Below are 17,453 nucleotides of genomic sequence, written 5' to 3' on the forward strand. Positions count from 1 at the left end.
TCGTGTTGGGTCGGGTTGCCTCAACTCGACCCGACCCGAGGAACCCATTTTTCCAACCCGAACCCGACTCAACCCGACCAGATTTCCAACCTGACGAGGTTCGACCTGACCCGACCCAAGGAACGCGACCTGACTTCAACCCGACCTAATCCGAGTTTTTAAGCTTAAAAAAATAAAATTCATAAAAAATGTCAGGTTTCACTCAGGTCAGATTGCCACACCCCTCAACCCGAACCCGATCTGGATTGGGAAAAGTCGACCCAAACAACCCGACCCGAACAACCCGACCCAAACTCAACCCGACCCGACCTTTTTTGGGGGTTGAACCCCGGAGCTGCACCTCTAGATATATCTGCCCCTTTTTATTACTTGGGACCCAGATGCAGTGCATCAATGGCCGCAGAGGGGCTGATGAACTTTACGTCAGAAAAATCCAACGGGGCTGATTGCCACGTACACCGCTGCTGGTGTCCCATTTCCTTTGAAAAGCAACCGAACTCTATATCAATTCCAGATCATCAACGCAAGAGCTTCGCTCCAGAACATCCCTATTATTCCTTCCGAATATCATTAGACATTCAGGACTGTAAAAGTCTTTGAGTTTGTGGAGGCCTAAGTTACTTCATCTCAAGAAAGGTAAAAAGTGACCTTTCTAGTTTCATTGTAATTTATCTCTGTCCTCAGATTGTCTCCTTGAAATGAAGGACCTCTTCATTTTTCTCGAATTTTTTAATTATCTTTCAGGGTTAGGGTTCTCAGCCATTGTTTAATGATTTGAGGGGGCTACATGATCTTGAAAGTTTTTCCTATGTTATATAACTGATTTCTTACTGTTTAAGTTCTGTAGCTAGGGTTTTTTTCTTCTTCTTCTTTTGATCCCTATTCTCGTATCATCTTGTTTTGGATTGGCTTTTTGATTGTTCTTCAGACTCTATCTCCTTCTCCTCTACACAGGTACGATTTCTTCTTCTTCTTCTCATTGTTAATGATTGTTACTTCCTCTTTGTCTCTTCTTATTTTTCTTCTGACTTTTTAGGGTTTGGGTTTCACTCTGATTACTAATCTAGGTTTTCACATCTATTTTCAGAAAGAAAAGAACTTAGAGAAGAAATGGTTGAATTTGTTTGTTTTTTGTTTTTCATGTTTTTCTTCCTTCAAATTTCATCCCCTTCAAATTCTCTTGCCTAAAATCATGTTATTACTGTGTCTTTATTGGCGTCACGCTTAACTGTAGAGATGCAGTTCATCGGGCCGTTCCCTCCTCTTTTTATAATTTATGTTAAAGGGATGATTTTGGGATGAGATTGGTTGTTTCAGAAGTGGGTTGGGGATTTGGGAATGGTTTCAGGGGTTGACCTAAAGTTGTTAGATTTGGATGATTGATAGTATTTTGAGATGTTTTTGGGTTAGATTGGTCATTTAAGAAGTGAGCTTTGCTAATTACACTGTGGTTTAAGCGAAGAAATTTTCATTTAGATTATAACATCTAAAAAGTATTATCATTCAAAGGAAAAAAAAACTTGTCAGTGTTTGAAATTCAGATCATCATTAAATACAAATTCAGCATACACAATTAAGCAAATTAATGTGTCTGCAATTTATGATTGCATGCTGACCCTTTGCAGATGCCTATTATCACCTGTTTCTCTTAAGCTTATGTCTGTCATAAAATTATTGTTTTAGTAGTAGATTATTGTAGACTTGTAGTATGTCATGCGTAGAGAAAGTGGAGTACTTGCTCTGAGCTGTATTTGTAGTCTGTAGATATGAATTTTGAAATGTATTCAGTACATTCTATAAGAATATAAACATGAGATATGTTGCAAATTCCCCTTTTATTCCAGCCTCTCCGAAGATTGGTGATCCTAGTAAAAGATGGTTTATTTTTCCTTTATTACACCCATTTAGCACTTAATTGTTAAGAATCGCTCATTATCAAGTTCATATCCTCTTGCATATCTTCTCATTTGAAGGGAACGGAAGGGTGACGAAAGTGAAATATATTTGCTGGTTTTGAGCAAATTCAATGGATTTCAAACTCGGCCGCATCAATCTCAATGCTGTGGCCCAGGTATCAGTTTCTTCAATTGCTTTTTTCTTCTCATCTATTGCTATTGTTTTACCTTCTATTTTCTGTTTCCCAATTACTGTTTGATGTTGTAACTTGTAAGGGTCTGATCTTTGGATGCCAAATTTATTTGGTTCTTCTTGTAGTGTTTCATGATTTTATCCATTTATTTTTCATTTTGGATCCGGTAAGCTTGCAGAAGTTGCAATGCATTTGTCTTTACATTGATGTATTTATTTTTTATTTTTTTTGCTTGAAAATTACACGGCTTTGATATTCTCGGGATCAAATGACATTTTTTGGTAGTTGTCTGCATATCATCTGTAGTATTACCGTGTTTACATAATACAGAAAATGAGGCATGCCATGTAATTTAGACCATTTGTTTTGCTGTATAATGTATACTCCAATCCACAAACCCTGCGAGTGTGCATGTCATAATTAAAATACTTTTTAGTTCAATCCCCTGGAAATTTTCTTGCGGGCTTAGCATTCACTATTTTATATAGTATGTAGTAAAAGGTCCCCAAGCATTATTCTGATATTTAATGTTTGTTAATTAATGAATTTACCGTATGCCATGTAATTTACCCCAATTATTTTACTTTTCAGTTCACTCCCTTGGAATCTGTCTTATCAGTTTAGCATTCACTGTTCTATGTAACATGCAGTTAAGGATTCCCAAGCATTGTTCTGATAATTTATTGTTTGTCAGATTAATGAATTTATCTTTTCTTAACCATCAAAGGATGATGAAATGGGGATGAAAATACGTAAGGAAAAATATGGGATAACACACTGAATAAATCAATGTTTTCTAAGGGCTTAGCCACCGGATAAAAGACAGAGAATGGAACTCAAGATATGGGCAAAGAATAGAAGGGCTGTCAAAAGATCAAGAAGTTCTGAACTCCCTTTAGGGATAGGGGCATGAAAGTCGTAAGATTCATTCTTTTATACACACATATACATTAGGAACAAATTAAAAAATTATTAAATAACCTAACTCAAAGTCTCAAACATCAAATGTCAAATATCAATTATAACAAACTGTTAAGTCGATGCCCTCATTATAGCATCTCTCGTCAATGTAAGTAATGCTCACAAGCACATGCACTGTGCTTGATTGGTTCAAACTGGTGTGATTCATTTGAAATTCTATCCTTCTCTGCCTTTTTCCTTCTCACGAGAGGGTTTTCGAAGACTTCTTTGAATGTAGAAGGGAAAAGGGGCTTTTCGAAATATGATTCTATTTTCATTTATTCACAACTTAGTTAAGAACTTTAAGATAAATCGCATAAATCATATAAGTTGTACGATTTACGATCGAATCGTAAGATTCATTTGAAAATCGCAAGATTCATATAAATGAAGATTTAATCATGCGATTCAAATTGAAATCCATACGATTTGATTTCAACCGTATATTGTAAGATTTTCAAAACAATGCCTATATAAGCCACATTTTAGGGTTTTGAAAGGTCAGGTTTTCTTTTGAGTTTCTTGGCCAAGAACAAGGAGAGTTTTGTAACCCTAAAACCGAAATAGTGAAGCTCTTCTCTCGTGGACGTTGGCGCATTGCTGAACCATGTAAATCTTATCTTCTTCCTTGTGTGATTGTGTTTCTCATATTCTTTTTTACATTTGCTGCAAATCGTGGTTTATCCTTATTTGAGAAGCTATTTATCGAGTTTTCTATAGTAAGTGTGAAATAATTGAAGAACAACCCTGGCAAGATGGGAATTTCAAATTCAAATAAATGCAAGCAAATACTCATGCTTCAAGCATGCTTTCTCATTTTAAAGGGTACAGAAAAAAATAAAAATATTTGCAGAAAGTTGCAGGAAAAAAAAAAAAAACACAACATAAGAATTGCACATCCAATTTGTATTACAGAACTAACATTCCTTACCGACTAATCAAAAAAAGTTTCGATTGAAATTTATCTTGCATGAAATCAGACCCCTTCCCTCAGGTAACAATCTTGAACGAAAGCTTCTTTATTGGAGGCCATCCTATACAGATCAGGGAAAGAATCCTTAAGCGCCTCCGCCAAATGCCACCTGCCAAGTCAAAACTTTAACTCTATCCCTTGTATAATCTCTGTGTGACTCCATCCAGGAATTTATGCTTTTGTGTTAGAATATCCCTCCACACTGTTACTATACACATCTGATTGCAAAGTTGCACATGTTCAAGGGGAACACATCATATTGAGGGGGAGCTTAGGTGTATGCATATGTCAGAATTTATGGTGCTTCCCTTCAGTAAGGGTCGTTTAGTTATTTGTTCCCTTATATATAGTATAAGTAATCGTAAATATGTTTTTATGACTAAATTAAAAGATTTCCCTCCCCAACGATTTCTCTCTTCTCATCTTTTCCTTACACTTTTTTTTATTCAAGCCGTGTTTGCACATTTAACATGATATCTATTGCAATTACTTCGATTATTATAACACTTTTTAAGTGAATTGGTATCTGCCCCCCATTTTTTTCTTACTTAATGCCTGCTTCCCTTTATTTGCACCTTTCTAATCAGCTGTTAAAGGTTGTTTTAATTCCCAAAAGCTATCATAAAAAAACCTGAAAAGTGTTAAATTAAATGTGTTGTTATTATCAGAACAAGGGAGTGTGTTTATAATATCTCTTTAGTTAAGTAACTTACCTTATCCTTAATGTTTTTATTGAATTCATGTTATTATGGTAGAGCATTTCGGCTAACTGTTTTATTTTGTGGGAATATTGTGGGCATAAGTAATGCGAGTTAGGGATTGGGCCTCTAGCTCAATGGTCAAGCCTTTGTTGTTCAACCTAGATGTCAGAGGTTCAATCCCATCTTACCTACCAAAAAAACAATGCAAGTTATACCTCAGATGAATGCTGGATTGGCTTGACTAACAATTGATTGTGTAATGTTTTCCTCTAGAATACATGTTTTTATGTTTTCTCTTATTATTCATTGATGATTCGTATTTTGAGTAAATCAAATTCATAATACTGTAACTCATTGTTTAATATTTTTTTGTGCTTGTTCATTTATTTGGAGCTAAGTTAGAAACTATGTGCAGGGAGTTGGTGGGCTTGTTTTTGGAAATGAAAATTCTGCTTCTAGTGAGGATAGGTATATCTTCTTCTTTTATCATGATGAATGTAACATTTAAAGAAATTTCCTAACACCTATAGATGGTGATTGGTCCATTATGAATTACTTGCATAGCTGTATTCAAAATTACTTTAGTGTGACATTAATTTGCATTTTTAGAATTCATTATATTTCGATGAAGCTCAAATCCTTTTCTATTTATTTCATTCTTATTTTTTAATTCTATTTCTCAACTAGGTACAGACCGGTAAACCATTAAATGCTATAACAAGCTACTGGTGCAATTGTTTATCCGCAATCTTGATTCTAGAGACCTTATATTGGCTTCTTCCATGAGAGCGTACTTTCTTTTCTTCAAAAAAGATAGAAGTCCTTTAAACAATTTAGGCATCCACTAAAAAAGAAAAAAAAGGAAAATAGATTATAGAAAACCAGTGACTCGCTGCAATGATACTGTATATACTAGACGAATTTATATTATAATTATAATAGAAAGAAGCCTTTTTGGTCTTCTTCCAACTATGGAGACTTTCTATTTATTTGTTCCAAGGGTACTTTAGTCTCTTGCAGCACAAGCTTAGCTTTTATCTCATATTTAATGAGTTTCGACCCGTATGTCAATAATGATAATGCAAACTACATTTTTCCCTTTGTACTTTCTCTTCGTCTTCCCCTTCCTTCTTCATATCTAAATTTGACCAAAGGATCTAGCGTTCTGTGTCTAATATCTGTTCGTTCCGCTCGTATATTTCATAATCCTGTTCTCTTCCTTGTTGCTCATCAAAAATCCTATTTTCTCTTGTTGTCGTTGTCAAAAAACTGCATTATTTTTCTATCTTTCCCCATTTCTTTTCATTCTTTTTCTTTGAAAGCCCTAGGTAGTTTCTTATCACTAAGACCCCTCTTTTGTCTCTCTCTCTCTCTCTCTCTCTCTCTCTCTCTATCTATATATATATATATATATATATATATATATATATATATATATATATATATATATATATATATATATATATATAGGAAAAGGATTGTGCGGTCGAGCGCACCTAAGCTTAGGTGCGGTCAAGGGTCCAAACACATGGGTCCCACATTTTTTGTGCTGATCAAAACCATTCATTTGCAAGGCCCCATCATAGATTGGGTGTGTACAAAAAATCAGGTCCATTGGATCATCCTAACCCCTCCAAAAGTGGAGGGCAAAAATGGGCAGATTTGTGGCAAACGGTGTCTGTCCATTTTGACCTCCACAAATGCATGGGTTAGGATAATCCTATGGAGCTGATTTTTTGTACATACCTCATCTATGTAAGGGCCTTTCAAATGAATGCTCTGGATCATCCTAACAAAGTGGGCCCACATGTGTTTGGGGCCCTCGACCGCACCTAAGCTTGGTGCGGTCGACCGCACAATCCTTTTCCTCATATATATATATATATATATATATATATATATATTTATAACAATAGGAGGAGTTGCACGAGGCAACAAAGAAAAACAAAATAATATTAAGTTAATTTTGATTAATTTACCCTGAACATGAATGCTCAAAGATCACAAATAGCATTAATTAATCTTTATACTGAGATTAGAGTTTTGTCCATCTGAATTGATCTGACAGTTCCTATAAAATTACAAACATACTCACAGAACTTGTTCGAAAAGAGAAAATAAATTCCAGTGGGAAACCAAAAAAAACATTAAAACATAAAGTATATTAATTACATTTAAGAGAAAAACTATTACTCATCCTCCATTTCATGCCCATCAATGTGGTGCTGTTGCTATCAAATACTGCTGTGAAGGACTCCTGCTCTACATCTTTGTTGACATGCCATTGTAACAAAAAGGCGGCCACTCTTTCAACATGAAAAAGTATAAATTTTTCGTGCAATTTGAAAATCATATAAGCTTTCATAGAAATATGTCAAACGTCCAAATGAAAAACATACAGAGAACAAAAATGGGCGTAAAATTTGTTTTACATCCATTTTACGTCCAAAGAAACATAGCCTTATTAGAAAATAAGACATAGCTAGACGAAATTGCAGGTGTAAAAATAGTGAACACCCACAAACAACCAATATGCAACTCAAACACTTGAAGAATAAATTGCAAGATATTCATTACAGGTGCTCCTCCCAAAATAAACCATATACGAAAGAACGGAATCTCTGCATCTCCTTCTTTATCTCTGCATCTCCTTATTTAATGATCGGCCGAGAGGGGATTCTTTGGTTTCTGCATCTTATATTAAAAAAAAAATGAATGCATGCATAAAAAGAAATACAAAACTACATGCGTATATCATCTTCCATAGAAAAAAGAAACCCAACTACATTCCAGAAAAAAACCAAAGTAATAAAAAACTAAAGAAAAACCATCCACACAAAGATAGAATCACATCAAAGAGAAAGAAAGAAGATGGATTTGGTATGGAACTTTAGTCAATGTATAGGGACTGCAACAGTGTTATTGTTCATGTTTTGCTGTTCACATTGTTTTACTTGACATAACTTCTTATCCAGCTCTAATTTATACAGGTTATTTTTCTTTCTGCAATTCGGCCATCCTTGAAAAAGATATTACAGTTACTGCTAACTCCAATAACTTAGAAATTTTCTGCGATACCATTGCTGAAACATAAATAGAACGAGAATTCTACACATGAGAGACTAAAAAAATTTAGATGCAGAAATCATAGATTTCATGTACATAGCAAAAGATTACCATAGTTAATAGTTATTGGTCTGTCAATACATATGAGATTATAGTAGATATGTTATAGTTTGGTGCTTTTGCCCCGGAGCGGCTAAATTTTGCAAGATATAACAAAGAACTCAGTAGGTGAGAGGAGACCTTCGCTTATATTCATGGATCCACTTTCTCACCACTCTAAAACCCATTCATGTATATCACCTGGTTCCCTTTGATTTCTTGGAAGAGCTTAGTGTTGCTGCTCTTTCTTGTTGTGAAGGACAGTAGCAAAGGAATGTAGTATCACTTGACACTTTGTTTTAGGCTATGATTTGTGCTAATTGTATTAGTTTTTTTTCTTCCTTTCCTAAGTAAAAACCCATTCATCAAAGGTCTGCACCATATCAATCATAATTATACATGTTTCTAAGTAGTACCCAAGAAAGACACATTTTTCCGCACGAGGATCCAATTAGTCTAAACCAGGAGACATGTTATGGACAAAATAGACGCAGCGGAACACCCGTGGAAGTAATGGGAATGGGTCACTAGTAGGATGTAGAACAGAGAATGGACACCGACCGGTGAAGACAGACGGCAGAATGTTATTAGCTAAGAAACATGAGGTGAGAACATCATCGCCCCAATAAACCTTAGGAAATAGGAACCCTCATTTGGAACATAAGAGTTTCGATCCATATCTAAGAGGTACCTAAGTTTCCTCTCCGCTATACCATTTTGTTGAGAGGTGTAGGCACAAGCAAGGTTTTAAATTTTGGTTTCAGTGTCGGTTTCGGTCACCACGGAAACCGAAACGTTTCGGGCCCAAATTTCGGCCGAAATCATGTAAAAATATGATTATGATTTCGTTTTTTTTAATTTCGACCGAAATGTCTAAAATTCCGGTGTAGATTTTGGCGATTTCAGTGGAAATTTTGGCTATTTCGGTGAATATTTCATAAATTTCGGTGGGAATTATAACATTTCGGTGGATTTTTTTAAAATTTCGGTGGAAATTTTGTAAAAAAGGCTAAAAACGAACGTTTCAACCAAAATTTCAGGTGACATTTCGGCTAAATTTCAGAATTTCGGTGAAATTTCGCCAAAATCTTGTAAAGAAACGACTTCATGTAAATTTTGTTTCGGTCGTGGGTGAAAACCATGGCTTAAAATTTCAATTTCGGTACCGGTTTCGGACTTCCCTAAAATCGAAATTTCGGCTGAAATTTGTAAAGGCCGAACTTCGGAATTTCGAGAAATTTCGGTTTCGGTCGAAATTTAAAACCATGGCTGAAACCGAAATATTTCGGCCCGGAATTTAAAACCATGGGCACAAGAGGACTACGGCAACAAGATAGAGAGTGGGGTGGGTTGCGCAAGTTAGAGTAGTGGGGTTACAACAAAAAGATAGGGATTTTTTTTTTTAGGGGGGGCGGGGGGCAAGATAGGGTGGTTGTTGTGCGTGTTGTTGGTTGGTTGTTGTTTCCTCTCACCTTTCTGGTGGTTGGGCTTCTTCTTTTATTGGTGATGTGGTTGTTGGTGATTCATTACTGTTTCCCTGTTGAGGCACTTCCGTTCTGACTCTTTGTATGCCGATCTGTTGGCCATTGTTCTGATTCAAGGGCAGGCTCTGTTGTGATCATTCTTGCAATAGTCGTGATTCAGGGGAAGACCGTTGTTTTGGTGTCTGGGGATCTCGCCGTTGTACTCACTGTGGCTGTTGCCCTTTTTTGTTATGCTTTTTCACTATATATTCACCACACCAGCTTGAGGGGGAGTGTTGTAACAAGCCGGAGTGTATGTTATTATATGGGTTTATAGTTTTTTGTAAGTTATTATAGTTTTTTTTTGGTAACAAGCTAGAGCTGTATGATATATACACTCCATCTTGAGGGGGAGTTTTGAAGGGTATTTTAGTCTTTACATGTATTGTTGAAGGGTATTATTGTCTTTACACATATAACCCTAAGTTGGGCCTATATATATATATATATATATATATATATATAGAGAGAGAGAGAGAGTTAAGTGAAGCTACACATACGTGTAACTAACTTAGCTACACCGACGGCTTAAAATACAGTGGGCCCACATTATTTGGGTGATTCAAACCATTCATTTGATAGGACCTCACATTGCTAGGGTGTGCCCAAAAAATCAGCTCCATTGGATGATCTCAACCCTGGAGGCAAAAATGGACAGATTTGTGAAGGTTTTTACACGTCCATTTTTGCCTCCACAAATCGTAGGGTTGGGATGATCCTATGGAGCTGATTTTTTGGGCACACCCTATCTATGTGAGGGCCCATCAAATGAATGGTTTGCATCACCCAAACAATGTGGGGCCCACTGTATTTTAAGCAGTCGGTGTAGCTAAGTTAGCTACACGTATGTGCAGCTACACTTTTCTCATATATATATATATATATATATATATATATTACATGTGAGCTCCCTAGTGGAGACTCACTATCTTCTCCCTCACTCTTCTTCTTCTTCTTCTTCTTCTTCTTTTTCCTTATCGTCAACTAACACTGTCTTCTCCTTAACTTCACCCACTCTTCTCCTTCACATCTTATCTCTTTCCAGTGATGGTTAATTGAGTTCCCACTTGCATACATTCAAAGGACTGAAGGAAGAGAGAAGAAGACCTATTGAGAGAAAATCCAGATATTGAACATTGGACTGGACTATTCAAAAAAAAAAAAAAAACACATTGGACTGCAACGGATCAATTGGTCATTGTATGGTTAAGTTTCAACTCTTGGGGGTTGGGCATGTAGCTCAATGTTTGAGGCTTTGTATCTCAACCTTGAGGTTGCAGGTTCAATCCCAGCTTACCCATTAAAGAAAAAGGTTTCAACTCTTGCTCTAGATATATCCTTGCACAACTTCTTGGTGTGTCAAACTCAGGAGAACTTTGGTGATACTAATTCCGTAGCAGATATTTAAGGTAGAGAAGTTGCATACAGGGAGGCTTTTTAGATAAGTTTTCAGTTCCCCTTCTGCTACCTCTGTTATTTCTGAATGTGATTTGGGGGGTTAGTTTATTGGTCTGCTTTGTTGTTGTATTGTCTTTCCTTTTAGATAAAATTTTGGTATCATCATTTAAAATAATGTTTCTTTTTTTTTAGCTAAAAGGCAATGTTATGTTTCTTTCTTAGATCAACTAAAGTTGGATTGTTACTGATATCCGTTTGTATGAGGCATGCGAACTGATACCATTTGTATGAGGCATGTGCTTTACTGATCACCTCTGGACAAATGTTTTGTCACTTGAAGAAGTTTTCCTTTTTTCTTTGTCCTCTTTTTTAATCTGTATCACTTGGCTTTCTCTATATCTATGTTGAACGGTTGCTCGACCGTGTAAGAAATGGTGTTCAAGCAGAGGATGTAATGTTTTGTTGCTTGAAGTACTTTTGAATATTTCATTTTGATAGAAACCCTAACAAAAATCAAGTCTACTCATAGAAAAGAGAAGAACAATTAGATTCCTTAAATCGATAGAAGAGTTAGATAATATCAGTGTTTGAAAACTCGGATAAATTCCTCATTTGCCATGTATGAAACTCAAAAAAGCTCGGGATAGGAGGTTGGAGTTATAACACCATCCCTGTCTGGGATTTTTTCAACCGTCGGCATGCTAATTATGGACATCATGGACAGTTTCCGACTGGGCTGAACTTCTCAGACCAGTGTATTTGTGATTGTAATCTAGAATGCGTATCCCTGTCCTACTTAGATCTTATGGATTGTGGTTACTCAGCTCAAGAAGCATTCTGCACTCTTAATATCTCAAAAAGCCGCTGCCAAAGATCTTTAATTTTCCTTAGTCAAGGGGTGAATAGAGAGCCTCCATGGATTCCCCACAGATCTTATTCCAGATCCCTTGGGAGGCAGGAGGATCTGGGATCGATGAATAGGAGGTTGGAGTTCAAAAATGGCAATGTAAATGGCAAGAGGACCGATCCAAAGTATAGTGTCAGCAACTGGAAATGTTTGAAATGTAAATACTATAATTTTGGTTTGCGGAATATCTGCAGGAAATGCTTGGAGCCGAAGCATAGCGCAAGGTAGATACTGGAAGAAAGGTAGACTTTGACAAGATATGGGTCCCAAAGATGCCTCACAAGCATAGACCTATCGAAGTGGTCAATGGCAGAAAGAATATTCTGAAAAGTTGCTTGATAGGCACCTTGAGGAACAGAGCTCTCGTCGAGCAACTTTGGTTTTGGGCTAAAAGACAATGGGACTTGCCATAACTTAGGAAACCTTTTTGTTTGAGTCCTCTATATGTGCTTTTTTACTTTTGAATCCCAAAGTCAAGCTACCTCCATTCTTCGAAATGGGGGTGATGCTTTGGGAAGCTATCTCGTTTCCCTCCAGCCATGGTCTCCAATTTTAAATACTGGTGCAAGGACGGTGAGACTGAGATTATCTAATATCCCACTTCATGCCTGGTCCCTCTCCACTGTGGAATCCCTGGGACAAAATTTCGGTCAGATTTTGGATTCCCAATTGTCGGGTAGCCACGACCATTGTATGGAATTCGCTTCTGTTAAAGTTTTAACTCCTTTATGGAACTGTTGCCATCCTTCATAAATATCATGGTAGATTCTATGGTTTATCCCATTGGAGTTAGGTTGGTGGAGGAGCCTTTAAAGCCCTTTAAGGATCCTCTGAGAGATGGGCCCCCGGTGGTTTCGGAGGCAGGAGTCCCCGTTGACTCCCTTCCGGTGGTGGAACCGCCGGTGAATGGGTCCTCTTCGGTAGTCTCTGGGGCCAATTTCGTCATTCCCAGTGGAAAGGAGCCGTTGGTCTCACCTACCCCCAATTTTGAATTTTATGCAACCTCGGGAATGACTATCTAGCCTGAAGCTTTGCAAAGTTCGGTCCCATCATTAAAAGGGATTTTGGTCAGATCAAAAGAAAGATTTGGTTACAAGTCTTTAAAAGCTAGATCGAGTATTCTTATGGGGAAAGGTTCGAGAAAAGATATATTTGACGGTAGCTTCCAACCTGTGTCAGTTGAAAAGGCTGTCAAGATAAAAAACCGTTTCTTTAGAAAGAAAAAGAATGACTCAGTTTTGGAATTTGTTTTGAAGAAGACTAATGGTCAGTTAAAAACGACTGGTGCCTTAACTACAGACTCTTGGCTCCAAAAAGCAGATTCATGTCATCAGGGGCGGGGGCGTTAATCGAGAAAATGTATTTATCTGCCACAAAGGGCGGTTTGTCTCTCTTCAAAGGAACCTTCTGGGTTTCCATAAGAGAGAGGACCCCAAAAACCACTCCCTAACTTCTAAGTTTAGTACTCTTTTGAAGGATTTTGATAAACCTTTCCGACCTCCTCTCCCTTCATTGGCTACTTCTTCCTCTTCTCCCCTAAGGATGTGGGAAGCGGCCTCGTTCGAGGTGGGTGATTTACAGTTTCTCCGAGACTTAGAATACAATGAACAACTGGCGTCAAAAGAGTGTCCGACACCCAAGGAAGTCTCGATGAAAATTTTGAAACAGCAATGGAAGCAGTTTAAGCGAGAAGCTTTGGACAACAGAGAAAGATTTCTTCTGATGTCAGGAAAATCAGATCCAAAGGAAGTATTTGTTCAGATTTACAAGATGGATTTTTTCCAGAAGGCTGTAGTAGATGAGCGTCAGGCGCGTCGTCAGCGATGGGAGGAGATTAAGGCGGCGGAGATAGTACGGTTAGAAAAATTGTTAAGTCCCTCAGAAGGTGTGTCCTAGGAGTCAAGGGACTCTCTTGATCGGGGAAGTCGGTTTAGAGATCCGGAACCGGATAGGCATTGTTGAAGATATGCAGGAGGCAGACTCAAATTTAATGAATTCTCTGGAATCAGAAGAGGATGTAGCTGTTCCCCGTGAGGAAATGGACGAACTTTTGGCAATAGGCGATGCTTTTGGAATAGGTTATGATTAGGGGTGTAAACGAGCCGAGCCGAGCTTGGCCAGGCTCGGCTCGGCTCGTTAAGCTCAAAAGCTCGGCTCGGCTCGGGCTCGAACGAGGCTCGGGCTCAGCTCGGTCAGGCTCGGCCAGGCTCGCGAGCCTTACCGAGCTCGGGTTATATTATGTTCACACCCCTACTAGTGTAATTTGACTACTTTTTTTACACTATGGGGGGTGGTCCTAGTAACAAATGGGGTTCCAAAAATGAGGTGACATATTTTGCCCCCCCCTTTCACTCCCTGGACAACCCTTTTAATGTATAAATTAATATATAATATATATATTTAAATATATTAAATTCTTAACGAGCCTTAACGAGCCGAGCCGAGCCCGGCCTAAATTAGGCTTGGCTCATTAAGCTTAACGAGCCTGGTGAGCCGGCTCGGCTCGGCTCGTTAAGGATTCGAGCCGAGTTCGAACCGAGCTCGAGCGAGCCTCCGAGCCCGAGCCAAAATTGACACCCTTAGTTATGATGAAGATTTGGAAGCCACACAAAAGTTATTTTGCTCTATGGCAATTAGAAATTTGATGGAGAGTAAAGAGGTTGGGATGGAGTTGGAGATTAAGGGGGCCGAGGGTAACAACCCTGTATAAAAGCCTTCTGGCCCAAAAAGAAGAGGAAAAGAGAGGAAAAAGAAAGAGGAAAAAGGGGGAAGGAAAAAGATAACAGATAAAAATGAGGAAAATGGAGTTACATTTCTTGCAGATTTTAGGAAATGGGTTATCTGGAGGGAAGTTGATTCCTCTTGGCTTGAGTGGCCTAGTGTTTTTTCGCTTAGGGTTGAACCCTTCTTCAGTTTTTACTTAAAGTCGATAGTGGTTCCATTGATGTTTAGTCTGAAGGGTGTTAATAGTTAATTTTGGAGTTATTTTAGAGGGTTTTATGTTTGTTGTTGGTGATCCTGACGATTATCCAAGACAATTATTTTCGGAGTAAATAGCAAAAGGAAATACTTGTCAATATCTAGAAGTATACAATCCCCTGCTATTTCTCCTCTTGGAGTTTCACGCCTGTTTTAGGGTTTCAGAATTCTAGTTTGATTTCTGTTATGAGAACAGAGTTAACCGCACTCTTTTAAGGGCACAGGCGAAGGTGTACAAAGGACTCTTTTAATCTTATAAAGAATGTTAGCTGATGAAAGGAAGATAGGAGGAGGCGATGGGTACTTGCTTTTTGTATTGTTACTCTGTGGTTACTAGTTGGTCTCGGGTATGCCCGTGCCATCACTCTCTATTTAACATATTGTATCGTAGGATGGGACTCCTGATCCCGAATGCCACCTTAATATTAGTGAAATATGTCAATTTTCAAAAAATAAAAGTACTTTTGATTTTTCTTTGTTCTCTTTGTTAATCTGTATCACTTGGCTTGTCTCAACAGCTATGTTGAACGCTTGCTTGACCGTATAAGCAATGGTGTTCTAGCAGAGGATAGGCGTGCTGCCATTGCTGAACTTCAGTCTCTTGTAGCAGAAAGTCGTTCAGCTCAGCTAGCATTTGGCGCAATGGGTGAGTTCTTCCTCTTTTGAAAAGGAACGTGAAGACGCCTAACTCTTATTGTCTTCCCTATGTGTATCACATAAACATTGGTTGTATTTATTTATGCGCAGGTTTCCCAGTGCTTATGGCTGTCTTAAAGGAGGAGCGTGATGACGTAGAGATGGTTTGTTTTTACCTCTAATAGTATCTGTCATTTTCTCCATATCTGAAGGCTTCATAATAAGAGTTCTTGGTAGAATGGACTATCTTATTCTATCTTCAGTTAGATATCATTGCTGGGAATTCTGTCATGTCTAGTGACTGATAACCATTATAGTCCTGTCTGAGATATAAGACCTAAGGGAAAAATTATGCAGAAAAAAATTGTGCTGAAAGTGCTGTGCTGCAATCTCTATTCTGGGTGTGCCAGACACCCTCTCTTTGTATTACATCATCTTGGCCATATTTAGTGCGAATCCTACTTTTATCTCAATGCAATCTTCCCGAGCCCTACATAAACTTGTATGTGCTTGTTCTTTTTTTGCCATGCATGCTTGTCACGTCCTATATTAGTTTTATGAGAATCGGAATTCCAGTCTACTACAGAGTCAAAATATGTGTTTTCCGATAGTTTGGTCTTGTTTGAGTGTTTTTCTTTCAGAATGATTTTATCCGGGGTTGTCTTTTGGTAACTTGGTATGATATGTTCTTTTGGAAGCTCTTCTGTAACAACTTATACTGATGGTTTTGTATCTTCTTATTGGTGGTACTAGGATGTCTTACATTTTGTTCTGATCCCTTACCCTTGACATCTGTATTGGGTTGCTGATGCTAACAGCTATAATACTTGGTATCATTCAACAAAAAAAGGAAACAGCTATAATTCATGGCGGCTGTTTTCATCTCTTCTTTGCATGTCTTGTGTATTTTCTTGTTGCTTTGATTTTTCGACTGGATGCTCCAGTTAAGAACATCTTCCAGTGGGTTTACCATTAAAAAAAAAGTTGTCTTTGGTTTCTCTTTGTTATAATTTCTTAACATTGAGAAAGCTGTTGGGTCAGGTCTTACATCTAATTCCTGCCGGATATTTTGACAACTAACACTTACTTTTTTTTCGATCATTTTCTCCATTGTGACCTGGTGGTCACAGGTTCGAGTCACGGAAATAGCCTCTCTGCAAAGCAGGGGTAAGGCTGCGTACATCTAGCCCTCCCCAGACCCTGCAATGGCGGGAGCCTCGTGCACCGGGCCGCCCCTTTTTTTTCTCTGGTGCACACTTGGCGTTTGGGATACCCTATGGACAATTTGGGAATCCAAGACAACTTAGCAACCATTTTTCTTGTCCATTGGTGCTTGGATCAACTTCACGCATATCAGCGCACTGATTGCAATTCATATATGCCCTTTTAGAGTTCCTTGGTGTTTAATTGTTTGTCTATTTTTAATTAAAATGCCCTTTTGGAGTTCCTTATTCTAATTTTTTTAAATTTTTAATCAATTGAACAGATTTCTCTATGCATTTTACTTTAGTTAGACTCCACCATATAACAATATTTGTGATGGTGAATGTTTCTATCAAATTATGAGAAGTATTATAACTCTATAAACCTAAGGCCAAGTTTTTTTTCTTTCTTATTTTCTGGGTTAGGAAAACTGTGTGTGACCATAGCTGATGTATTTAATGGTTCCAGTGTTTTTATTTTCTATTTTTATATTTTATGAACAACTACATTATTGATTAAAGATCCCGGAAGGACTGATTCAACTGCAAGAGGCAGTGCAAATGGTTGTCAATGTGTCATCCATTCTCCAGCTGTAAGGGGAGCTTTGATATACACAATAGCTACACTTATTTATCACAGTTTCATTGATTGGATGTATTAATTTTTATGGTCAAACATTTGATGGTAAGGTCCTTTTGAGCTTCATTTAAAAAAAAGGGGTATTTTTGAGCTTTTGTGCATCCCTTTGCTTTTGATAGAATTTTTTATTAACCAGGGCAAGCTCTAGAAGGAATCGAAATTGTAATATTAAGATGAAGGAAATGAAGGCCTATTGCCAAAACAAACTCTGGTAATGTCTATCTGTTTCAAAGAATCAACCCAAAAATGACACATCCTGTTTTTTCTGATGTTGTCAGCC

General features: G+C 37.7%; 1 protein-coding gene across 2 annotated transcripts in view; it reads left to right on the forward strand.

The window, feature by feature from the left end:
- Positions 1-481: 481 nt before the first annotated feature.
- Positions 482-17,453, forward strand: part of GC6 (golgin Putative 6) — a 53,938-nt gene continuing 36,966 nt past the window's right edge. The window contains exons 1-5 of one of the 2 annotated variants that reach the window (XM_077370434.1): positions 482-636; positions 1,974-2,071; positions 5,139-5,191; positions 15,214-15,341; positions 15,443-15,495. In XM_077370434.1, coding sequence (XP_077226549.1) covers positions 2,027-2,071; positions 5,139-5,191; positions 15,214-15,341; positions 15,443-15,495 — 279 coding nt within the window. In that variant the 5' untranslated portion in view covers positions 482-636; positions 1,974-2,026. Of the gene's footprint in view, positions 637-931; positions 955-1,973; positions 2,072-5,138; positions 5,192-15,213; positions 15,342-15,442; positions 15,496-17,453 lie in introns of those variants that run through there. The other variant, XM_077370435.1, reaches the window with a different exon arrangement.

Source organism: Tasmannia lanceolata, unplaced genomic scaffold, assembly GCF_043159265.1.
Source record: "Tasmannia lanceolata isolate RefF3 unplaced genomic scaffold, GAP_Taslan_0.1 ptg000037l, whole genome shotgun sequence".
Classification (NCBI taxonomy): domain Eukaryota; kingdom Viridiplantae; phylum Streptophyta; class Magnoliopsida; order Canellales; family Winteraceae; genus Tasmannia; species Tasmannia lanceolata.